Genomic DNA, 25,929 nt, shown 5'->3' with positions numbered 1-25,929 from the left:
CTCTCTCTCTCTCTCTCTCTCTCTCGGCTCAAATTTGGCCTGAAACGCGATTCGATAATAACGAGTACACAGTAGTTAGAGAGAGGCAGAGATGCGTTCCATCGTTTTTTGCTGCGCATCGTTATTCCGTTGTGGGTCAGCACGGCGGCTTTCACTTTCGAGACGTTGCTATTATCGCGTCTCACGATTTTTACAAACATTTCATATTTGAACAAAGATCACAGTGCGTGAGATTTGCGATTCTCGGAACTGCCCTTCAATCGCTCGCGTTGTAACGAAGATATTTATTCGATTCTAGGAAGGGAGCTTATTAAATAAAACCAGCTATTCGGCGAAACGGTTTGAAATTCCAACGGCGGCGAACTCGGCAATTAAAACGAAAAGTAGAAGAAAAATGAAAAGTATTATTATATACTTTCCAGCGATGAAGAAAGAAGCGAAGAGCGCGTACCCCGTGGGAAAATATTGTACCTGTGTATTCTAATGAGAACAATGCGGCTCGTGGAATAATCATTGTATATACGCGAGGGGAGAGACGCTACAATTCTCCGCTGTAAATAAAGCATCTTTTCCCTCTCTATGCCGAAGAGCAACTTACACGCGTGCATCAACTCTTTTGTACGTTACACGCGTTACAAATAATAAGAAAAATTGTGCAATACATTGACGTCAGCACTGAGGAGCTGCCTAATCAACGCACATTTAGATTTTCATCCGTCTCGAGGGCAGTCTGGCGTCTTCAACAGACGGCGCCAAATTGCAGTTATGTGACAGGAATTGCAGGAAACTCCAGAGAGATATAACGTAGGCCGGGGGCTGTCTATACAGACTTCGCGAAAAGACTGAGGCGCCATCACGAGGCTGTTATCGTCCTAATCCGCAACTTTTTAAGAACGTCACTCTCACGGCCCTCGGCTCATCTATCCCGCTGTGACGTTATCCCCTCGAAAAAATTAGCCTCTTCGAGAACGACGCCTCATATGACGTACGCGAGTGTAAATGTAGCGCCGAGAGCAATAACACTTGCCATTCACACTTAGCCGTGACTCCGCCGAGAAAATGCCGATATATTAAATAACGCAGTCGTGCAGTCTTGCCTCGTAAATCACGGCCAGTCGTAATTCACCTACACACACTCACACACCCATGTGCAATGCTACTCCGCCTCGAAAACAAGGTCGGCCCGGAAAATCACGAGCTGTGCATTTATTTGTGCTGTACCGCAGCGAATCTATAAAACCCGCTGCGCGCAGAGAGCGGCAGTAAAAATCGGAGAGATAATAAGCTGGTGTGTGTTGCGCAGCTACTCAGCCACCTGTTTCCAGGCCTCAAATGAACCGTGCAAACGTATGGGCTGTGTGTGTGTGTGTGTGTGTATATATATATATACCGCGCGTGATACCGGCCTTCCGCAAACGAAGAGAAAGTCAGAGAGCAAAGCGCGCGAGGAAAAACCGCCGAGGAAAAGGATGTGTGTGTGTGTGTGTGTATAGGTGTGTACCTCGTCTGCGCGAGGAAAACTGGCACACAAGCGCGGCTCGACTGATATGCGAGGGGATAACTATTCGGCTGCGGCCTAGATATTATATAGTTTTCGCGAGATGGGGATAATTTCGATTGTTGCAGCCGGCTGATGGTGATTGGGCAGCGTTTTGGTTTTCGGCTGTTCGATAATGGAGCTGCAATTTTGAGAGAAATCTGATAGATTTAATGGAGTTGCTGCAGAGAGAGAGAGAGAGAGAGAGAGAGAGAGCCCGGGATAATGGTTCCGATTGTAATTGATGCTAATGTGCGGCGTGCGGGTTAATCGATCGGAATAAACCATATACGCTAGTTTGTAAAATTTATTGGGGTAATAGTCGACGGATATATGATCTATAAAATTATTTACAGATCCCTTTTTGTACGTCACAAAAGAAAAAAAAACACGATTAGCGCTGGATTCCCGCGTAATCACAGCTCTAAAATCGAGACCATCGCGCTGCACATCCACGTAGATGAACGACGATTTTTATTAATCACCGCGTAAATATACTGTTAAACAATTTTCCCATAGCCTCGCTTGCTATCCAGGCCATATACCTCTTCATAAACTCGCAAGCGATCATTTAGATTCCATCCTCCGACAAATCAAAGATCCTCGATGATGCGATATAAACACGTATAATCACACGTACACTGCCCTATCACAGCCTACTTCGAACGACCGCTGCGCCGAGATACGCATCCCCGCGCATTAATATTGTTTTCCCTATACTTTTACATCGAAAACTCTCTCGCGAATAATCGCGGAGAGAGAAGTAGGAGTGGTGTGTTTCACTCGGACTTCGAGGCGAGTAAGAGAGAAACAGAGGAAAAAGGCCGCTCCACTTCCGCGCGGCGATATCGGGGACGTGTGCCGCGCGGCAGTTTCTTCGCAGAGGCTTTTCTCCTCGAGAGGATTATCGATGTCGTTACAGCCCGGCGAAAATTAGCACTTTCTTGGGCGCTTTTTTTTCTCTCAAGAGAGAAAGAGAGATGGAACAGCTCGTTGCGGACGTCGAGGTGCTTGATCTCGTTCGGGCTGGATATAGCACCGCGTACATAGTGGACGACGAAGAGGATTTTCTTTCTTTTTTTTGTTTTCGCGAGACTGGCAGTAGTGCCGAGGAAGAGCTGGAGAGAGAAATTTGTACGAGCAGGCGCGACGAGGACGTTTTATTGTCCCCGATGAAGTTAGGCTGAGAAATGCGATTGGGTGTAAAACGGATGACAAATTCGACGTCGGACGAGTTTTCCTTTTTATATTGGAGCTTGGCGAGCGCGTTTTATGCGCGGTATTATACGTCGTGCGGTTATTAAATTTTAACGCCGCCGACACTTGGGATAATTACACTGGGATGCTAAGCGTTATATTTTAATGCGCCGATGATAAATCGGGCGCTTGCGATAAACAAACTAGTCGCGCAATTTGTAACTCGCAGATGCGCTAATGGGAGAGACAACTTCATCGAACTATAAATAAACTGTCTTTACATTTTCTCGTCGAGTGTATGAGTTACGCGTTTTCTATATTTATTATACTGGTTCAAGCTACGGTTTCGCACATTTCATTTTTATCAAAGCGTTACATCAGAGGCCTTCGTTTTCACTATAGGAACTTGTGACAAAGCCGCAGACCCGCTGTATATAATAATAGCATAGTATACATAGTAGCTCTTGGTATATTGTATATGGTAGAACGCATTGTCACCCACACAGCGGAGAATTGCACTTTTATTTAAAGTTACGGAAGCAAGCGAGAGTGTATATCGTATAATCATTAAAAAGTTTATACGGCATATATTTTGTAAAGCGCTATTTCGAAAAGCCCGCCAAAATTCGAAACTTCAATAAAGCGAAAAGCAATATTTTAAGAATTCATCGTCGACGCGCCTAGTCTCTTTTTTCCATTTGCATAGAAAATTTACATGACCCACAAGCGCTCGAGTGCAACAGTCTGCTGCTGTTTCACGAAAGTTAAACAAAACGCGCGTCGAGCGAGTTCGAAATTGCCGAAAAACAAAACTCTCCACTTTTAGTCGTGTATAATAGCCGTACTAAATTATCCGGCAAAAAAGCACAAAAGCCCGAGCAATTTCCCCGCGAAAATCTTGCGATTTGACGGAAGAATCCTTATACAGTCGTTTTTTTTTAAACATAATAACGACAGAGGATGTTTTCGCGCACGCGCGCACAGAAGCAATTTACCGGGATGAATGTTAACGGTGCAATTAAAGTGTTTTATTGCGCCGAGGCTCACCCTTAAGTCGCGCGAGATTTAGGCGAGTTCCCGTAATAAAATGCGCGCGGCGAGAGGCTGCTATGCGTATAGATGTATATACAGAGCCGAAAACTTTGCGCTGAACTCGAAGCGTGTGCGCGTATTCTGCATGAAACATGGTATTGTATATTAAACTATAAATAATAGTCTGGATTTTACAGCCGAATTTCAAAACGCCGGGACTAATTAAACCGAAGAAAATTCATCTCCGTTTTGCAACGCCCACTTATACACACATCTCGCAGATTTTTCCAAGTTATAGCCGCCTCGGCAAATCCGAATACGTTAAACTCCGAGCGCTGTATTAAATTAATTACCCCGTTTCGAGCCCACGCGGCGTTTTTTTTTCACGACGAAACTTTTCCTTATACACACGAGAGTCGTGAGCACAGCTGACAGGATACACGAGTTGCGTACGATATCGCGTAATTATTCGCGAGTGCAGCCAACGCAGGGGACTTACAATAATCTGACACATATATCTGCGCGCGGGTTTCCTAAGAGCGTTATTAGTGTAAAACTACGCGCGTTTATCATCGCGAGGTATTTCGCCAAGATTTTAGCCGAGAATCGCATAACGCTGGCTTCTAATTAGGGAAGGAATAAAGTTGTACAAACACACGTGTGTTCATTCAACGACGAAAGCTTATAAGCCTGCGACGAATAACGAATATAGCTTTTTACAAAACAAAAGCATTTTAACGCGGCTGCACATGAAATACGATTGCGGGCTGAATAATGAAACGTTTCATTACGCGCTTTATACTCTCGGCGGCAATCCGCATCGACAATGCATATAGGATTAAAAAATTCATGCTCCTCTGCTTTCAACGCTTTATTCCACAATCCGCGTGAATTTAGCCTCGAACAAATGAAAGAAAATCATCGCGAGGTGATCCATCAAACTCCACTGGATCCCCTTTCTAACAAAGCTCCAATTTCCCGCCTATCTCCTTCCCGGCTCCATAAACACGTATGCGTCGCTATATATATATATATATATATATATATATATATATATATATACGACATCCGTCTCCCTCACTTTCGCGCGTACGTATATACATATCCAAGCCATCCTCGGCGGCAACATCCTTCCTTCCTCTCTCGGCACGTCTCTTCGCGTCAATAATATATACAGCAGTAAGGGCTGCATCGTTCGAGCGCGAGCGAGCGAGCTCCTAATCAGCAAAGCTCCGCAAGCAAATCGTCTTCCGCGCTTCTAATTCGATTATAGACGGATATGTGCAACAGCACCCGCTGCATAGACGCGCTTATTGGATCCCAAGGTCAAGCCGAGAGGTGACGCACGCACGCACGCGGCAACGTGACGAGTGCGCAGAAAAAGTGAAGCGCGCCGGGGGGCTGTGTTGTGTGTGCGTTCGATGGGAAGAAGCCGGAGAACGTTTCGTGTAGTGGAAACTCGGTATATGAAAGAGAGAGATGCCTCGGGTTATCGACGCGGATGTTGTGTGTATTGGCAGTTTTTTCGCTCTTTGTTTTTGAAGGTTTTGACGGAGAGGTGCGCGGGTTGTCGAGAGGGTGGGCAGTTTCGCTGTTGTTGAGACAATTATTTCCGGGCTCGATAGGCAGAAAGGGAAACTGTATTTCCCAGAAGCTCTAACGAAAAATAACAACAACTTTAACTGCAGCTTAAAATAGTTATTGCGATTGTATGGCAGAGTTTAATACTTCGGCTGCATTATACATCTCTATAGATTTTAGTTGAAAACTTGGAAATTGAAATATACACTTTACGGCGTCACTGTAAAAGAAAGCTGTAAAAGCAGGGAGTCGAAGATGAGTCTAAAAAATTTCCTATAACGAATTTCCCGACACACAAAGCCACTGGTTCTAGATCCTCGTATTTCGACTTTCGCCATATACCACACCCTGACCCACTTCTATTCCCTGTTCGAAAACGAAAGCTACTATTTCAGCCGAAGGCCGGCCGTTGTGCATCTCTTATATGAAGTGCAGAATAATAACGCTCACCGCAGAAGTCATCATCTCATCTCGAGATACTGATAATGACAATCGTAAAATCGTCCTTCGACGCCATAATAGCGCATGCGATATAGCAGCGTCGCTGCGAAAGAGAAATTCCACTTTGGGGAACAATGCGATAGTTATCGGAAATCTATCTTATCGACCTTGCGCGGCTCTTCATCCCCTTGAAATTTTTCAACGCATAGGGTGACGCGCCGTTATTTCCAATATTCTAATACATAATGGCTTTTTTACTCGGCGTTAATACTAGTCTGCGCCGCCGCCGCTGGGGATATATCGACAAAAGAGTCCCTCTCGAAGGCGAGCTTTGAGGGTACTTATTTAAAAAATCAGCACTTGGATAATTGATCGGCAAACATTTTCATCGATGCCGGATCATATAGCCGATTTTCGCATTGGATTCAGTAGACGCGCTCTGTGACTGGTTGGACGGTGTGTTTTGATTGATGCAACGAACCGCTAATAGTTTCGCCGAGTTCGTACAGTCGTATAAATAAAAGGGGGAAAAAACATATAACGAACCAACTAAAAATCGGAGAAACCACGTATAGGGCGACCCTCCGCGTCGCTTAGCGCGCTTTGTTTTTTTGTTTACCACCTCTCTCTCTCTCTCTCTCTAACTCCGCATAGAATGGACGTTAATGGCGAAGCTTGTTTTGTCGCCGCGAACGATTTCTTGCCGGTCTAGCTCTCTCTCTCTCTCTCTCTCTCTCTCTCTCTCTCTCTCTCTCTCTCTCTCTCTCTCTCTCTCTATTCCCTTTTGTTTCGCCGAGTTTATAGAGGGTTGATCGAGTTTATTATTTCGCTCGGCGGTTTTGATTGAGTGGGAGCTGTGCGTAGTAGCCGCGTATGTGGAAATAGACCTGGCTCAGTTGCGATAGAGATGGCACATTGCCTTTTTTTTGTTCCGTCGATGAATGAATGGACAAGAGAATCAACTCAATCGTTCGCTGTTTTCCACGTGGAGTGTCGAGTGTCTCCCTGGAACGCATAATCGCGTCGATCATTTAATACTCGCTCGTAAAAAGCGAGTAAACGATTCGCTCGCGTCTCTCTCTGTGTCTCGTCAAAGCTCGACAACAATCGGCATTAGCAGCGTACGGTCCACGCATCGGCTCTGCGCAAAGCTCGGGGAAAGCAATTAGGCAAATTAAAGCGTTTCGCGCCAATCAAACATCCGCCCCTCCAGCAGCTTTCTCGGCACTGGTTTCCGTTCGACTCGAAAAAAAACAGAGCTGCATCAGTCTGCAGTACACGTCCATTCATACACGCGCGAGCGTTTCTTCTTTCGCGCGCTTTGAAGGCTGTGTGTTGCAGCGGCGAAAGCGAATCCTCGAAACCGCATGTACATCCGCGACCACTTCCGCGCGCGGCCCAAGAACCCACTGCGCCTTCTTCTCTTTCCTTTCAGCCTCTCTCGCGCGGAGCTTTTCGAGAGAGAGAGAGAGAGAGAGAGAGAGACAGACAGACGAGTGAAAGAGAGACGCTGCGGTAAACGACCGGGAGATAGGCAGGCGCGACGCCTTTCGAGTGCGAGAGGTATTTCTTTTTCTTGCATAATGTATAGGCTCCGAAGGATTTTCGTGAGAGTAGGCTGAAAGGGACGGGCGATCGATCGTTATTGCCCGGCTGTTTTTGACTTTCAAGGGGAATACATCGATGCGGTCGTTGAATTAATTGCCGATGTACGGATTTTCGTCGATATAAACAGGCTGCAGTTTGCCTGAAAAATAAAGATAGCCTCTCGCTAATAATAGTGCCCGATCGAAGAATGACGCAGCTCCACAAAAGCGACGATTGTTTTAGCAGGCCGACGCGCGAGCCTTTTTCGAATTTCGCTCTGAAAAGCTTCAGCCGACTGGTCAAAGGCCACTGCGGACTATACTCGATACAATGATGGCGCGCATATAACATGTGCACAAGGGAATAGAGATAATCGATTACTCTCTGTGCGACGTTTCACAATTTTTTATCTTGCCGGACCTCAAGCGTATAATCTCGCTGCTCGATTAACTAATGCAACGATACAAAACCGTACTGTATCGTGTGTGGGCTGTGGACATTTCGGAGGAAAGTCGCGTATCGAAATTGATGAAAAACAATGATGTGATCGCGAGCGTTTTAGAACTTGGAAGTGGCTTTAAAAGTTCATTTATTGAATAAGTTTCGCGAGAAGAACGAAGCTATTATTGCTTTTGGAAAAACAGCTCTATACAGCGCGGCTGAAATATTTCATCAAAACTCTCTCGCTGTGGGAGCATTGTTTAGTAATTAGAAACTTTCGCACTTCGTTAAAAGTTACAACTTTAACCTCGTTCTCCAAAAGTTTATATCTCCGTTTATGTCGCAGCACACACACACACACACACACCTTGTGTGCAACGCTGGCAGCTGCAGCTCTCGAGACGCGCGGCGCAGTCGTTCCGACGAAGAAAATGGTTTCGTTAAAGCTGCGAAGAATCGCATTTCCCGAGAGGGATGAATAACTAATACAAATATGCATACAAATCTGCGTGATGGAATGGAAATAAACATCGTGCATTTCTTCTACGAGCGAGTTCGTACCAAAAACAAAAAATCGATCCACGCGCCTCCGATCACAACACGTATGCGTTCAGGCGGCAAATTAATCCGACAACATGAACAAAGGCCCGCAGCGGGATCGATTAGCCCGTACGCGCGACGGTGGAGCTCTACTCGAGTTGCCCACCTCATCTTCGATTTCCCTGGAAAGCCCACTTCCGCGGAAGCAGAAGAAACAGAAGAGGAGTGCAGCGAGTGGCCACGTGCGCCCAACACCGGACACCGGCCGCGCCGCTGAGCAGCGAGAACGTGGCTATAATGGTAATCCAAGTAAGCGTAAGTACCTGCAGCCTGTCGCTGGTAGTAGTCGCACTCGGCGCAGACGGCTCGGCCCTCGTCCTCGGCCTCGGCGTCCTCGAGTTCCTGTCTGGCCTGCGCGGCGACGCAGAGGTCCTTGTAGCCCTCTGGCGGGCTGAGCGTCTCGCGCTGCTGGTGACGCCGGCTCTGCGGCGTCGTCTGCTGTTTGTCGGGCTTGACCTGGAGCAGGACCTCCTGCCTGACGGCGCAGTGCGCCTCGTCCTCGCACTCGTCCATCTCGTCGAGCTCGTCCTCCTCGTCGAGCTCCTCATCGTCGTCCTCGTCGTCCTCGTCGCACTCGTCGTCGGGTCCGAGCAGCTGGTGGTGGGGAGGGCCGTTGTTGCCGCCGCCGCCGCCGCCGCCGCCGCCGCCGTCCTCGAAGCGGAGGTTCAGCTCGGCCCGGCACTCCTTGCAGTTGCCGAGCCTGATCATCTCGTGCTCCTGGCAGCAGCAGTCGCACTCCTCCTCGTAGTCGGCGCAGCACTCCTCCTTGATGAGGATTATGTAGTCCGCGGCGAAGAACTCGTTGTTCTTCTCGTTGATGACGACCCGGTTCTTCTGGCCCTTGGACTTCTTCTCGCCCGGCTTCTTCAGCAGGCTCTTGAGCACTCGGCCGCTCGAGTCCACCTGCTGCTGCTGCTGCTGCTGCTGCTGCTGCTCCTTGGACTCTTTGTGCTCCTTCATCTCGAGGCCGCTTTGCGTCACGTGTAGTACTTATCAGCGCGCACAACGGTAGCACACAAAGGACGATCGCTGCGAGGGATGTGTCCGCGCTAGGCTCCTAAGTGATCATGATCCCGGAGAGGCTGGAGCAGCGAGCACTAGAGGACGAGTCGATTCGGAGCTGGCCAGCGGCTCCCGGCTCTCCTCCTGCAGACGCCTCCTCTCATCCCTACATGGGCTGTTATCCTTGCCGCTGCCGCTGCTGGGTCGGCGTCGCTTATCGATCAGCGCGCTCCGCACGTTTTTCTCTCTCTCTTCTCGGCCTCCCCCCGTCGTCGTCGTCGATTCTCTCTCTCTCCCTCTCTCTCTCTCTCTCTCTCTCTCTCGCTCACTCACTCACTCACTCTCTCCCTCGCATAGGCTCTTCTCGAGGGGGAGATCCCGGATAATTTATCGGACCCTCAACCTTGGACTACTTTTCCGCTTCTTATCTCACTCGGCGTGCGTGTGCGCGTTCCAGATCCTCCGCAGCTCCCGGCCGAGTCTGGACGTCCGCTCGTCCCCAGGATTGTCCTCCGTAAGTCGACGCACCTGCAGTCGGAGCAGAGGTCGTTCGCTCCGTCTGCTCGCTCACCCCCCAACGCTTACAAACACACGGACACACACAGCTCCCGCAGCAGACGACGCGCGCTCGGACGGACAAACGTCAAAGTTCGCGCGCGCCAGAGAGACTCGCGTCTACTGCTAGACGCCGATGCACCGCACACTCCGCAGTGTGGCTGCTCGCGTATAAATACACTCGGCGGCAGCAGGTGTACACACGAGTGGAAAGCGCGCCGCCGCCGCCGCCGCGTATATCCTTTCACTCCGCGATCAATGAACGAGTAAAGTCCCACAGTTAAAATCCACTCCACTGTCTTCTTCAGTAACGCGACGTATCTCTCTGTGTTTATACACAGTAGCCCGCAGGACGACACCGCACGACACACTTCTCGCGAACAGAAAAAAATATCAACAACAACAAACGACACTACGTGACGTACAGGTGGACAGTAGTAGCAACTGCGATGACAGACGGAAGAGGAGAGCGAGTGTGTGTGTGTGTGTGTGTGTACGCCGTACGGGAACGCGACGAGGAGCTCGCGCACGCACAGCAGTCGGGCCACGACTGGGCAAACGCCGCCGCTCGAGACAGCCCTCTCTCTCTCTCTCTCTCTCTCTCTCTCTCTCTCTCTCTCTCTGCTCCGTACTCTTCTCCGCGGCTGCGCGCGCCGTCGACATGTCCCACGCGCACGCACACCTGCAGCGGGACGTCCGTGTGGGAGAGAAAGACACTTGCCGCTTCGCGCTCCGCTGCTATGCTACCGCGAGCGCCGCTATATCTATATACACGCATACACGAACGACGCGTGAGAGAGGGTGCGAGCAGCTCTCTGCAGTTTCGGGGAGGGTGTGCGTTGGGAGTTTGTTGTGGGCTGTTCAAGGTTGCCTTGGTTCTTTTTTCCGTGGCCGACGGGGCGGGGAGGGGGGATTGATTTTGGTGGGCTTGGTTGGATGGGGAGATAAGACCGGGAGCTGGAGAACACCTGGATGGGCTTTAATTGGACACTGTAGGGGGAGATTCGGGCTTGATAGCGGGGGTGTTTTCGGGATTTATCCACGGGGAGAATCAGCTATTCTCGAGGCTGTTGACCAGTGTTTTTTCGACGAGGAAATTAATAGCCGAAAAATTCGCTGCAACTGTACTTGAAACAAAAATTGAGATCGCACTGCAGGGAATGTGGGCTCGATGTCGAGTGCACTGCGGACGCCTTTTAATCGTTAAGTGATTTCTATAACAGTACCGACTCCAAAACGACTAGCTCCGCAATCTCGACATACACCGGCATACAAATCGGATGTGCTTGTCTTTTTATCGCATCGATCCTAATCTTATAATAGACCGCCGTGAAAAAGTTCTCTCCGATCCATTACAATAACTCGAGCGTAACAAGAGATCGACGCCGGAGACTCAACCAGCGTACAGCCGCACGATTTTATATAAATATTAAAAGTTCCAGCGCGAGCGAAGGACCATTTAGCCTACTTCTCTTCGCGCGAATATCAAAGAAGCGTGTTTTCGAACTTGGGGCAAGAGAAACAAGGACAAGGAGCTACTTCGTATCAACACTCGGCCAGCAACCGTTTTGGCGTAGGAAAATTCATGAACTTTTCTTCCGGACGCTTATAATAATTAGTATATGAATAACCGCGACTGCAACGAAATCCAACGACGAAAGGCGTGTTTACGGAAGATGCGATGAGAGCCTGTTGTCACACTCGGCGCTGACCTTCAGAGGACACCGACTATACACTTGAAACCGCGAATGCGGCTGTTAAAACTTCGTAAACACAAAAACTTGCTGATATACTCGCACGCGGGACAATGTTTGATAAAATTATAACTCGGCTGTGATTAACTCTTCATTGTCAACCTGAATTTCACTACCGCTCCTGAAACTCATTCGTCATGAAAATCCAGACCATTCCGAGCCGCAAGTTCACTCCCGCGAAAAAGACCAACCGCGCTGCGAGCAATTTGATTAATTAACTTCAAAGTAGAGCGTCGATAGCAAAAAAAGAAAAGAAACGAACAGTCGCGCAGGCAAAAAAGTCGTCGACCTCGATAAGCCGCGCTCAGAGGGAAAGCCATTCGGAAAATCTCCGTTTTTCCAAACTCACTTTATTTCGCTCATTAAGCTCCTGCAGGAGAGAGACTGTGTATAGGATAGACGAAATGAGCGCATCCCAGTGGGGAGGGGGGGAGAGGCGCTTATCGGAAAAGAAGAAACAAGAAGCGAGCGCTGGGGAGAAAGAGAGAGAGAGAGAGAGAGAGCGCATGCATATTTCAGAGGAGCATATCGCGATGAGAACGGATTTAAAAAGGAGTGGCAACGCATACACGACCCCGTGTCTCTTTGTGAATAAGAGATGATCCGGCGGAGCGACGTTATCCGTTACAGAAATACTCGCCAGAAACGGCGTACGCTGGATTTTGGACATTGAAAAACAACGGCAAGAACAATTACGCGAAATCAAATATTAGTCGCTCGAACAATGCCCGCACGGAGTAACTCTATATCCGCGGCCTCCTAATACAATGCGCAGCGCATAACAACAATACAATAAGCATAACACGAAACTCGCATACGCGCGTCCAGGTGTGAGTGCGAGCGCTTGAATGAAGCGGAGTATAGGTGCGGCTTGGCTACCAGAACTCCTTTGTTATTATGCGCGTGCTTTTGTCGCATCCTTTTTTTCATAGCGACGCCGCCGGCAAGTTTAATTGGGCCGAGTGATGTGCGGACGCGCTGCTGCACAGTCGCGCGAGGATTTATAATAAATAAGAGCGTTAATGAGCAATCGAGAGGAGAGACGGATTAATTGCGCGAGCAAAGGATGTATTTTGCGGTGAAAAATCGAGTTTGATGAGGGGAGATTGTTTACATGCAAGTCGCTTTTTTTCCAGCCCGGTGGATGGTGCGTGGGAGGATAGGTGTCTGCATTGCCGACGGTTTTTTTTTTCAATGTTTTGTTCGCAGCGGTTGCGAAGTAAATTCTGAATTTTACGGAAAATTTCAACGAGAGCATTGAAGCAAGTTTGTTGATTTGGTTAAGGAAGTGCGAATATGCGGTGTACGTTTGTAAATTTTTTAATAAAGTTTAGATGCAAATTTTTTTAACAATGGCAAAGTAACTCTTTTTAACGCTGACAATTCAAATAGTATTGCTTAATGTTTATAGAATAAATACTCGAGTTAAGATCTAGATCTTGTTACACCAATCCTAATTAGAATAAGTGAAATTAATAACATCCAAGGTGAAATCAACGATTGCTCTCCGTCACTCTTATTTTCCAATTATTTCTAGGTACTTTGAACATAATTTTCAAAAAATCAATAAAACGAACAAACATTTCCGGCAAACTAACATCCCATCAGACGACAAGGGAAATCGCGATAGTATCGACCAATCGCCCGTTAACCTTCGGTCTCCGTCCACCCGATGGCGCCAGGTACCAGGCCGTCGAGCGAACAAAGCGAGCCGGTGGCGCAGCAGATCCTCGGCGGCTCTTCTCTTTCTCTCATTCTCTTCTCTCTGCGGCAGTCGTCGTCGGGCCGATGCACTTTTAACAAGGCGGCTGCACTTGAAATAGCGCGTATCTCGTTAATTAATCACGCCATCCCGTATACGCCGCTGGAATATAATGATTTTCCACTTTCCAGCGACACGTCCGCTATTTTAGCCAACGACGACTTACACGGCTCTCTCTCCCCCGATGGCACACACATGCACATGTAGATATATCGATCGGGCGCACGCCTGAATAATTTTGGGAAATGCGGGATTAAAAAAGGGAGGAGAGGGAATGGCTTGATTGGGGTGAATGGGTTAATTGTCGGAGTGAAGGCTGCGCGGGCTGTCTTCTTTCCCGAATTAAAGTCAATTAAGCCAATTCGTTGGCTGGATGGAGTGAATTTTTATTATGCAGCCGGTGCGGATTTATATAGTTCTCTGGAAATAAGCAGATTTTAAATAGTTGATGGCGGGGAAGCCAATTTCCCGTAGAGCGACTCCGTCGGGAGCTTATGAAAAATTCAGTGATTATGACAGCCGCAGCGTAATAAGGCGCATACATACCCTGGCATACAACACGAGGCGTTACAAAAGTGGCGACGAGAGCGAAGAGATAAAGTCGTTCGCTCGTTCTCGAGATTTGATAAATCGCGTTTGTAAAATGCGCCGCGCCGCGCAACCACTTTTCCACTTGAGCTTTATCGCCTTATTGGCGCCTCTTTCTCAAGAGAGAGAGAGAGAGAGAGAGAGAGAGAGAGAGAGAGAGAGAGAGAGAGAGAGTCGCTGCGGCGAAGAGCAGTAAAAATCCTAATGAGGATATTCAATTCTTTCGAGCTCAAGGAGATTTGCTTTGAGCTGCAATTCAAACAGACTGCTGTTACTTTATTTGCGGTTGAAGGGGATCTTGAAAAGGAGTAGTATTTCCGGCGAGAAGATATTTGATGTAAAAATTGTTGGATCGATGAAGACGAATGACAAATTTATACAGTAAAATTGTTTTATATATTTATATGAATCATGTACGGTACATCATAAGGCACAGTTTAGCAATGGAATGACTTAGATATAATACTCTATAAGACTATCTACATCTTTGTACAGAAAACAGTCATAACAAAAATAAAATTGTCAACTCTTAACAACTAATACTTTAGTAAGTACGGCACTAAATGGCACCTCTCTTACGAGGTCATCAATAAAGAATCACAAGAACTCCGACAAACCAAAAACTAGCCAATTTTTCATCAAGGCCGTCGGAAATAAAAGTAACCGACAATGTATCACTTCCTCAGAGAGAATTTTCAATGGAAGACACTATGTCAAAAAAAAAAAAAAATGCACCGGGCTAAAAACAAGAACACATCAAAAATAAAATCTTCGAACGTTCTCTCACGTCGCGTCGCGACAACCCCCTTCCAAAAAGCAAAATCCTCGCGTCAAACCTCTCAGCAGATGACTTTGTAGGGATTTAGAATGCCGTTGGGATCCATCGTTCTCTTCATGAGTTTCATCAGGTCGATCGCCGACTGGTCCTTGCTGTAGTGCAGGTACTTGGCCTTCTTGAAGCCGATGCCGTGCTCGGCGCTGATACTGCCGTGCAGCTTCGCCGTGTACTCGAAGATAAACGGCTCGAGCTTCGCGTTCACCTCCTCGTCGAAGTCGGGGGTGGAGACTTGCACGTGCACGTTGCCGTCACCTGCGGTATCGAAAATTGAGCGCGTAAATTCCCACATACTATATTTTTCAATCCTCAAAGCTTTCGTCAACCCAATCACACCCTCGTAAAAGGCTGCATACGTTCCGGGAGTAAAAACAATAAGGCAGGCGCGCGCAGGTTTTACGCGCTTATACACGAGCTTCGCGGCCCTTCGAACAGGCTTACACAGGGCTTTCCCCGGCGTGGCCAAGTTGGGACCAAACTGAATTATGTCTTCGGCACCCTTCCTTCTCTTTACCCCCTTGCTGACTTTTGTTACCCCACAGCGCGCCGCGCGTGACTATATTTGTCTAGCGCACACACGTATACCTATATAGCACGCAGTGCAGGAGAGAGTCGGGAAAGCGAGGAGGGTAATGCCATCAAAATCCGGGGCTCTTGAATTTTGTATCTCTCGAAGGATCCCGGATTCGCGCAGGCGTGAGTTTCTGCGATTCGCGAGATTTCGGCCGCGGGGACGCTAGACGCGCTAGACGCGCTAGACGCGCGCGCGAGATTCGATTGAAAGAAGAGCCATAACGACGTTCGTTATACGGGTATGCGCGTAGAAATCTCGCGGCGAGTGATTGATTGCGTTTACATCGAGAAGACGGCCGCGACTGGATTGTAATGCATCAATCTTTTAAACGGGGTTATAGTCTATACAGCGTGACTCAGCTCGGGTATCGATAAATTTATGGCTTAAAATATGCGCGCGTTATAATACATGTACAGGCTAGCTGCATGTATACATTATATACGGGAGAAAGTCGTTGTTACGACTGACCGATATATTTTTACTAGCTGACGCTGTGGATGTTGTCGAACCTTATACGGTACACGTAAGCGTGACGTGATTTTATGGAAGAAATTTTAATAACATCACATCGCATTCTTTCACTAACTTCTATATATTCGGAGGAAAAAGGACCGATCGCTATAATTGCCGACGACATACAAGACGTAAATAACGACGTATCCATCAATCAGCCGAATTATTTGCAGCAGCACCATACTGACAATCTATTTCGATGCAGATTCATAATAAACTTTCGGCCCCAATATGGTCGATGTCAATCGTCAAGTCATCGAAGAAGGTTTCAGGAACGCCACCCTATGACATGCAGACCGCGGTCAGCGGGTCAAAGCCCGTTTTAACTCATCCTCGTCCAATAGTGATGAACTTGATTGGGAACTTGAATGTCGACGTTCCAAAGTTCTTCGCGTTATAAATATACGCAGTCGATTCTCGATCCATAACAAGATACCGTACAAAGATACAAACGAAATTCTTTCGCTTATCTGCACAAACGCATCTCCCGCAACGTCCCGAAAAAGTCACACTCGCGCACACAAAGCGAACGAGATAATTCCCTAATAAGAGCCGCGACGCCCCTGCAGTCAAGCTTTCCCTCGATAATCCCTTTCTCTCTGTCTCCCCGCTTCGTTCGCAGAAAACGAAACGGCTCTCGGAGAGAAAACACGAAATCCCATTATGAGCGAAGGCAAGCGTGAAACTCACCCAAGTGTCCGAAGCCTGTGACGAAGCGCACGTTGTAGTCGCGCAGCCGTTCCCGGAGCACCGGGACCAGCGAGTAGAAGTGCGGCAGCGGCACCGAGATGTCGTACTTGAAGAGGTAGCCTTCCTTCGTCTGCGACTCGGCTAGGCGCTCGCGCAGCTCCCAGATGCTCTGCACGTGCGGAGATTTCGTAGTTTTCGGAGAGTCAAGTTTTTGCGAGTAACTCGAGCCGAGCGAGATTTACGAGGATTCATGGTTGATTAGTGCCGATTTTTCACAAACTACGCGAATGCTTCGTACGAGTTGGATTTTTTGTCTCTGATTGCCCTCGTAATAAAGAAATAAAATAAACGCGTACTATATATAGCTAAGACATCTGTTGCTCAATATAGCAGCGCTAATAAAAGCACGATATCTCGTGCTCGGGAAGTTTTCAGCAGTAAAGCCGATACAATCCGCGCAGTAAATCTGGACAGTTGCTAACAAGCATAAAAGCCGAACTGCCGCACACTAATCACCACTGTAATCTCTCCTCGTAAACGGCCAAACTTGAATGATCAATTCGCGCATTCGTAATTCAATAACGATGAAAAAAGACGCTCACCTTAATCTTGCTGGGCTCGGAAGTGACGGTGCCGTCGTCGACGATTCCCCCGTCCATGAGTTTGGTGAGAAAAGTCTCGAGCTTCTCCTCATCGTGGGCCAAGTGACTGCCTGCCGTCTCGATCAGGACGTAGAAATCGTGTTCGTCCGACAATGGGCTACGCAACCCCAGAGCCGATTTCGAGTTCTCCACCGAAATCCGATCGATCAGCTCGCAGGACGAGAGGATCTCGCCCAACTCGCTCTTCGCCAGTCGGTATATCTCCAGCACGCTTTCAAAGTTCTTCATTCCTTGAAATGTCGAATTTCTCATTTGATGATTCAGGGCGCGAATGGAAATGGTTTAGCAGTTTTTACCATACGTGCAATTTTTTAAATACGTTGATCAACTCTAAGTATACAATACACCGACTAAATATCGTAAAATTGTTTGCGCGTCGCGGACAAACCACAAAAAATGAATCAACATCCTTTGAAAAAAAGCCGTACAATTTTCTCCACGCCTAATCCCCCTGAAAAAAATCTCGGCAATCACCGTCATGACCTTGACTCTTCCCCAAACGTCAACAAAAAAGGCCATTGCCCCAACGGCTGCGGCTGCGCAAAAGTCAGCCCGACGACGGGCCGAGATTTCTCCTCACTACGCCGAGCAAATTGCAACAGAGCAGAGAGAGAGAGAGAGAGAGAGAGAGAGAGAGAGAGAGAACCGAAAGCGAGGATAAAACGGCGCGCGCGCGCGCGCGCTCACACAATGCGGTAATGGTACACAGACCCGGCCGCGGTTCTTACCCAAAAAAGCGACGTTTATGGCCTTGGGTAAGGTCGGACACTGCAGGGCCACCTTCGTCACGACGCCTAGCGTTCCCTCCGAGCCGATGAACAAGTGTTTCAGGTGGTAGCCCGTGTTGTCTTTCTTCAGGGTGTTCATGCAGTCGATCACGTTACCGTTAGCCGTGACCTGTGTGCAGTAATCGCTATAATAAACCTATAGAAACGGAGAGGGAAAGCGGGGCACCGAACTTCTTATATTTCTTTTTCTGTTTTTATGGCTTTATTGCGTGCCGAGGCTTCGAAACTCGCCCGACGTAATGTAGTCATCATCGGTTTTATAGAGACATTGTCGGAATTTATGACTACGTCTTCGGATTAGAAAAAGTAGCTGGATTGGAGAGAGAGGTGGAATTTATTACCTATAGTTTCGATACCCATATATTTAATTAAACAGAGCCGAAAATTTGCTTACAGCCTCGAGTCCCAGGACGTTGCCGTGGAGATTGCCGTAGCGCAGAAGCCGCAGTCCCCCGGCGTTGGTGGAGACGTTGCCGCCGATGAGACAGCTGCCCTTCGCGCCGAGGTCGATCGGCATCATCATGCCCACGCGGGTCAGATGCTCCTCCAGACTCTGGAGCACGCAGCCCGCCTCGCAAACCAACACACCTGCGAAACACGTGCGCGAGTTCCTTTAATTTATTGAGCTCTATAGTTGGTACACAGGGAAATATTCATCGTAGTTTGCAATATACGATACGCGTTATATCTGTAGCTGCTGGCGGAGTGTAATGTTATTACCATGGTCTGGATCGGCGTTTTATGATTAATGCGGCTTCGTCAGATGGGAGCGTTGTTAAGAGGGTAACCGATAAATTTTTCATAAGCTCTACGGAGCTTATCAGACGGTCCTCGAGACAGACTGGGACCTCGATCGTGTCAAATGAAATATATAGAGGTGCTGTAGAGGAGGATTTATTCATTTTATTTAAGGATAGAAGAATGAACGAGCGCTATTTTTTGCCGATTAAATTCGTATCAGGCACGCGCCTTTAATTGAACAAGAATTAGCCTATAATTAGGCAAAAAGGCATCAAAGTTCCTCCCGCCATCAGACTAAAAGAAGCAATAAAAAAAGTTCGCTCGATCCTTTCTTCCCTGGCCGCAGCGCGCACGAAACAAACCCCTCTAAATACGAGAAAATTCAACAAAGTCCAATCCTCCGCATCTCTCGGCTCCTTCCACCCGTAACGGTCTCCTGAAAAACGAAGCTCGAAACACTGCTGCTCCAACACACACACACACACACACACACACACACACGCGCGTATACAGCGCGAAAGAAGAAGAAGAAGAAGAAGAAGCAACAGCGACTCGGCAGTATTACGGTACTTCGGGGTAGGCACCGTGCGCGCGCGCGCGCCTGGCCGTGGCGCTCGGGATCTAGATTAGCCTCGTTATTAGAGGCGAGCGACTCTCATTAGCAACGGCCTCGGCGCAGTTTATCGCGCCGGCCAAAGGATGATGACGATGCGCCCGCGGGAGGATGTGTGGCCCCTGCTACTTGTGTTATTTCTTTTTTTCTCTTTTTTGTATGAAAAAACGGCGCTCAGATTGTCTGCGGTGGCGTTTACTGGTCGAGTTTTTATGCGCATACGAGAGTGCAGAACTGAACGTTCTTGTTTCAATATTTAAAAGATTATTAATGTAAAGCACTACAGTAACTCGTGCAAATGGGCAGAGCGGCAGGGGAAGCGAGCAAAATCCGTAAAAAGAAAAAGCCAGAGAGGAATAATAGAAGCGAACGATGTCGTGTATCGGCAGTATAGAGCCCGAAAACCGACCTTGACTGGCCTCTTTATCCCTTTTTATGGCTTTGGGCTTGCTCCTCTGCACCTTCTGACCACCTACTGATGCGTCCACGTGTTTATTTCAGGAGCGGGCCTCGCTCGCTACAACACTGTATACATAAACCAGGTACCGTCGGCCAACCCCATTGCAGACGGACTGACCCCGACACTCGACCCTTTCCGAGCCTTTTTTTATCATTATCATCTCTTCCCGCTGCGCCTCTGTCTCTCTGGGACCCGCTAGAACGGGTGCCGCTATTAACTCTGCGTTTACTTCCTTCCGATTTTTTTTTCATTCCGCTTGATAGAAAAAAAAAGACTCGTGAGACATAATTGCTCTCTGGGTTTCGCTACGCTTTCGGAAATTGAGAAAATACGTCCTGCAACTAACATCGCAGTGGAGGCCATTACACGCTCCTAATACCCGTAACAAATCTGTTAATCGCCGAAAACCGGTCCAGTCCGCCAGTCTTTCTTTCTCATCTCGAAGTGGAGAAAAAGAGAAGAAGGATCCCCGCATGCGTAATAGCCGCGCGCAGCTCCAATTAATTATAAATTCACGCGGTGTGCCTTACCGGCCAATTCATCGGTGCTGATGATCTGGTTCATGAGCCTCATCGAGATCACGACCTCGTCGAAGACGGGCACGCTGCCGCCCACGAGGCCGGTGTTGCCGCTCTGGGGACAGACGGCGAGCCGCTGCTCGTTGCAGTACCTCAGGATCGCCGAGACCTCCTCGGTGCTCTTGGGCTTCAGTACCACGCGGCTCGAACCTGCGCACAAAAAAGAGACGCGTGCAGTGTATAGTGCTGGTGCTGGAGAAGAGAGAGAGAGAGAGAGAGAGAGAAAGCATAGAGAAGTCGTCAGAGACGTCTTCATTTATCTCTCTGCTCTTCTGGCCGCCTCGGCTCGCTGTGTATGCAGAATAGGCGAGGGTATTGGAGGAGGAGAAGGGAGAGAGATGGAATTTGGAAGCGATTTCGAGATGTGTTTCTTCGACGGCGCCTGCGTTTTGCGCTGCTTCTTTTGGACGCTGGGAAAGGGTCCTTCGTGGAAGCGCCGGTGATTTACCGCCGAACGGCTGATATATGAATCGCTTTGCTCTTCGACTATCTGAATTCGTTACTCGATTCAGCCGACGACGCAATATAGTGCCGTGGACACCTGTCGCGCATCAGTCGAAAGCCGCCACAATGTATAATATACCTTTGACGATTCTGAGCCAATCGATGTTGTAGCTGTCGCACTCGTCGGGCTCGGTGATGACCCGCTCGGGCCCGAGGAGCCCATTGAAGAAGGACGCGTGGGCGTCGCCGATGACGGCATAGGGCCCGCGCTCGACTTTGTACCTTACGGCAGTCAGCTCCGGCTGTGTTTTCTGGGACGCCAGCCTGCTGCCGCTTAGAGACAGCCACTTGGTTCTGCTGCCGACGGTCTGCGCCGCCCTTCTCGCGGCCTGCATCATTTTTCGTGAATTCGGCTAATCTGCAAGTCGAAAGAGAGAGGCTTGGTTAGTTGTTTTTTCGCTGGATCGTTAAATGTATAAGCGTTGTGTGGTTTGGCTTTGCGAAATTCCATATTTTATTAATAACGAATAAGCGGGCGGCGAAAAGTCACCTCACTGCCCGGCTGAGTGTGCTGAAAAACGTTGCGAGAAACTCTAAAAATATCACGAATGCGGTCGAGAAATTCAATCGTCAACTTGATCCTACATGAGATTCAGAGCCAAAACAAGAAACCACACACTCGAGCTCGGCTTACAAAGCCACCTTTCATTGAGACGTTTTCGAATATATCCGCGATTTTACGAGCGCGCGTATATCTGCGATAAAGGCCACTTTATTCGAAATTACTAAATAATCCTTGCTAGTCCTCGAACGACGAAAAAAAGCCCCCGTAAACTCCCCAGGACCGAAACACAGGACATCGGAGGACAAGTCTCGCTGGTAAAAACGACAAAGCGTTTCCTCGCGCAGCAAGTTGCCGGATTCCACGGTCGCTCTTCACAGAGAGAGAGGGAGAGAGAGAGAGAGAGAGAGAGAGAGAGAGAGAGAGAGAGAGAGAGAGAGAGAGCGAGGCAGCATTGTGCTTATTGCGGCCCGGACGAGAAATGCCTGATTTAAAAAAAACGCACAGTCCCTTAACTCCCTCGTAAACAAAACAATAAAGCATAGAGGCCGGCGAGCCGAAAGAACAAATTCCAGCTCCAAAGACTGCGGGCGGAAGCAGCAGAGCAACTGGACGTGTACGCGGGCCAAAAAAAGGAAGCCAAGAAAACGACAGACGCCTATTCTCCCGTGTATTATCCTCAACGTGTCACGCGTGGCACTCGCGCCTTTCAAAAACCTCGACATTTCTCGCGGGCTCTCTCTCTCTCTCTCTCTCTCTCTCTCTCTCATACCCTCGCGGATCCACACGGACGTATACACACAGCTGGCGCGCCGAGGCCCAGACCTGTAATCCACAGCCACACGCACACACAGGTAGGTAATAAGAATATCCCTGAAAAAGGGTGGGCCCCGAAAGAGAACAAGAGAGAGAGAGAGAGAGAGAGAGAGAGAGAGAGAGAGAGAGAGAGAGAGGAGTGTACGATTACGTAAATTGCCCCACGTGTGTGTGCAAGTGGTGAAGAATCCCCTCCCCTCGCATAGAGCCTGGACACACTCCTGACTCCACCCCGAGTGACGAGGGAACGAGAAGGAGCGAGACAGAGAGAGAGAGAGAGAGAGAGAGAGAGAGAGAGAGAGAGAGAGAGAGAGAGAGAGAGAGAGAGAGAGAGAGAGAGAGAGAGAGAGAAGATTGTATAGCCGAGGGGACTATCCACTCAATTGCCGGAGCATAGAACAGCGGCGGCAGCAGCAGCAGGTCACTCGCCCACAGGAGGGAGAGAGAAAGCTGATGCCGGCGCTTTTTCTATGGGAGAGCAGCTAACACGCGAGTTGTCTTGAAAAACCGCCCGCCGAACCCTCGCCCTTTCTGCCCCCCTTACTCGCCTTCTTTGTCACCCTACTGCTTTTTCTCCCCCGCCCTGGCTATGCATGTTGTGTACATACGTATCGTGTGCGTGTGTGCGTGTGCGCGCGTGTTGGTGAAAGTGCTGCGATCGCATTTGGCTTAATTGCGTGGACGCATCGCTCATTTGAGGGATTATTGCTCTTTAATGAGAGGCTGCACCGAGTCGGTTGGGATCGATTGATGGATTTCTGCAGAGATGCCCACTTTTTTCAATGTTGCGCTGTAATACACCCTTGTCATTCTGCATTCCATTAATAGCGATAAGCTGAAGAAAAAAAACTTTTGTTTTTGTCCCTTGGTGTTATATGTACGGGTCGGTTAACCGGTTGTGTAACAACGGCCTATAAGTGTGCGCTACGATATCCACATGTACATCTATCACGATAATGAAACATTATGACAAGTGGATCGATAATCGCGTATAGTTGCATTATATACTGAGATTACCATTCGTGAAGGCAGGCCTATATCTTAAGCATTACATATGTTTGACGCTGTGGCTTGGAAGATTCATGTTGCAGCTTGAGATGACACAACTATATTTTTATGTAAAGTGTCAAGTGTAGTCGATCCAAAATAATTTTTTCATTTGTATATCTTTACTTGTCGTGTAAATGTATAGTGTAAAACGTATAATCTGTTTGTCAAGTTACAGCTAGCCGTTCAAAGCCTGAAAGTTTAATGGAAGTCGTGGGTGGAATAATTCGATTATGTTTACAAAAATAACTTAACATCTGATATTCAAGACAATCTTCCATAAGTTTTTCAGTACCTATCATATAGTTTCAACTGGTCACCAAACGAATATTATGATAAAGTATTATGAATTAATTTTTACATAATAACAAATGATGAACTTTTGATCAGAAAATTCTAACAAGCATGCAATCGTTTAAGATCAATACTGCTATAACTGCTTAAAATTAACGAAGAATTCTCCAAAAAATCCGAAAATCATTCATCAAAAACCGCGAAAGAAGGAAGAAGTCATCAAATCCGAATCTTCATCTTCTTAACAGCCCTCAACTGATCAATCACACAGCGCGCCCATCCTTCCCTTTCCATTATCCGTTCCATTCCATTCCATCCCATCAACATCTCCCCCATCAGTAGCAGCTCGATTGCCTCCCTACCCCTGAAGCGCACACTTTCACACCCATGCCGCACGAGCGTATGTAAATTCGCGGCTGCGTGTACACGCGCATAGCGGGAGAAAAAGAGAGCGGACGGCCTCGCGTCAGCGGCAGAAGTGGCTATGGGAAGGGAGTGATCGAAAATGCCGGCGCCGGCGGCGGCAGCCGATTCTGCTGCTCTGTTCTTCGGCTGCAGGGCCATGTTTGGGTGGGTACTTTGCAGCAACGAGGCCGCGAATATGACGGCCAGCAGAGAAACCTCTCGCGTACACCTTCAATTAATGCTCGATCGTTCCATTTTCTTTTATGGGGTGCAAAGGGTCATGGAGGTGGTTAGTGTTTGACTCTTGCTGCGCGTGGCTTTGGACGCGGAGTTGTGAGCGATCGTTATGATTTGATGGATGGCTATGGCTTAGCTAAACATGACTGGTTTACGTTGCTTCGTTAGGTAATACGCATCGTTTCAAATTTTTACGCAGCAATAATGCTCAGTTTTGAAAAAGAAATCTATTCTATAGGCAAGCATATTATAGGCGTGGTTTAATAGTGCCCTAATGGACAAGATTTGCAATGAGCAGTTATATATTTGATTAAATATACAAATTGAAGCCTTATCTTCATAATACCTAATCTCAAAAGAAATATTTTAGATTTGTTATATCAGTTAAAATTTTTATAAAGCACAGTAGTCAGCGAGAAACAGCACTTCGCTGTATCGCGCCGTCACACTTAAATAAGACAAATGGTGCTTAAATCGACGATAATAACAATTATAACAGTGCTACTGTAATATCACTAGTTTATTTTATTAGTGAAAAATGTGTATGATTGGGTCTTGTATATTACCAAAGTAACGAAGGAAAGTAGATGTATGATGTGGCATGATGCGTATTGATGCGTCTCAAAGTTACGAACAGCACAATGCTAGTTGCTATATAAATGCAGCAGTCTACAGTAGCAAGGATATTTATTACAAAATGAGTGTCTATTCGTCCATTTATTATCTTTATGGTTTTACATTTTAAACATACGTAAATTTACGTTTGGGCAAGAAAAGAGTAGCCTTCTATTTACGAGTGATTTCGAAACATAAATTACCGACGGATGTTTACTTATAAGAAAACCTTTTACTCCGCTGTTTAGCTTACTTTAATGATCTTCCGAAAACCACATTTAGCTGAAACGTCCACTTGCCCAGTTTCGTAAAGCCCCGATATACGGATGAGTATAGATATGACCTGTTAAGCAAAAAAAAAATATATGCTCGGCCCACCACAATCAAAATTTGTACAAAGAATCAAATGAAGAAGTATGAAAGCTTCATATTTTGAAATTTAAAATTTCATTAAAATTTTCTGTTTTGTATAAAGTGGTATAGATCTTCCAGAATAAGTTGATATAAATATTATATTTGCCCACGTTATTTAATTTTATAGGACAGTATGACCTAAGCCCGCACTTAAGCCACGCCTATCCGTATCATAAATAGTCCTTTATTACACTCGCAACGCTCGGAGGAAATGGAAAAGTACCTATGCGCCACTTGTTTTCACCTGCCAAAACCACCGAGAGTTTTAGCAGTGGCGATAGGGCTCGCGAAACGATCAGTCCAATACTACTTTGTTTGGTAATCAATATCGCTCTAACAATCCACACATGTGCATGCACATTCACTGTACGTTAATGAACACTGACCATTCGAATGGTCAACAATGAAACTTTTCATGAGAAATAAATAATAAATGGAAAGTGTCATGGCAGACTGTTAGAAAATCGGTATTCGCGAAATATTTATTTCGTACAAGTTTTGTACCAATTTTGAGCCCAAAATACAATGAATGGTGATAAAACATGTTCATAATCGAAACCTACG

General features: G+C 47.5%; 2 protein-coding genes across 3 annotated transcripts in view; both read right to left on the bottom strand.

Moving 5' to 3' along the window:
- LOC100115902 (J domain-containing protein DDB_G0295729) overlaps nt 1-10,518 on the bottom strand; it is a 51,061-nt gene extending 40,543 nt beyond the window's left edge. For both annotated transcript variants that reach the window (XM_003425195.5, XM_031921356.2), the window contains exon 1: nt 8,680-10,518. In XM_003425195.5, the coding sequence (XP_003425243.1) occupies nt 8,680-9,376 (697 nt within the window). In that variant the 5' untranslated portion in view covers nt 9,377-10,518. The remainder of the gene's footprint in view (nt 1-8,679) is intronic.
- A 3,932-nt stretch (nt 10,519-14,450) lies between these two features.
- The window catches only part of LOC100115941 (D-2-hydroxyglutarate dehydrogenase, mitochondrial), a 46,162-nt gene continuing 34,683 nt past the window's right edge, over nt 14,451-25,929 (bottom strand). Inside the window, exons 2-8 of the mRNA XM_031933585.2 lie at nt 21,115-21,393; nt 20,484-20,681; nt 18,534-18,727; nt 18,080-18,248; nt 17,292-17,581; nt 16,690-16,858; nt 14,451-15,167 (exon numbers count right to left, since the gene is read on the bottom strand). Coding sequence (XP_031789445.1) covers nt 14,917-15,167; nt 16,690-16,858; nt 17,292-17,581; nt 18,080-18,248; nt 18,534-18,727; nt 20,484-20,681; nt 21,115-21,373 — 1,530 coding nt within the window. The 5' untranslated portion in view covers nt 21,374-21,393 and the 3' untranslated portion in view covers nt 14,451-14,916. The remainder of the gene's footprint in view (nt 15,168-16,689; nt 16,859-17,291; nt 17,582-18,079; nt 18,249-18,533; nt 18,728-20,483; nt 20,682-21,114; nt 21,394-25,929) is intronic.

This window comes from Nasonia vitripennis, chromosome 1, assembly GCF_009193385.2.
Source record: "Nasonia vitripennis strain AsymCx chromosome 1, Nvit_psr_1.1, whole genome shotgun sequence".
In the NCBI taxonomy this organism is placed as follows: domain Eukaryota; kingdom Metazoa; phylum Arthropoda; class Insecta; order Hymenoptera; family Pteromalidae; genus Nasonia; species Nasonia vitripennis.
Note: the sequence above shows the minus strand (reverse complement) of the source record. Positions and strands in the feature narration are given on the sequence as shown.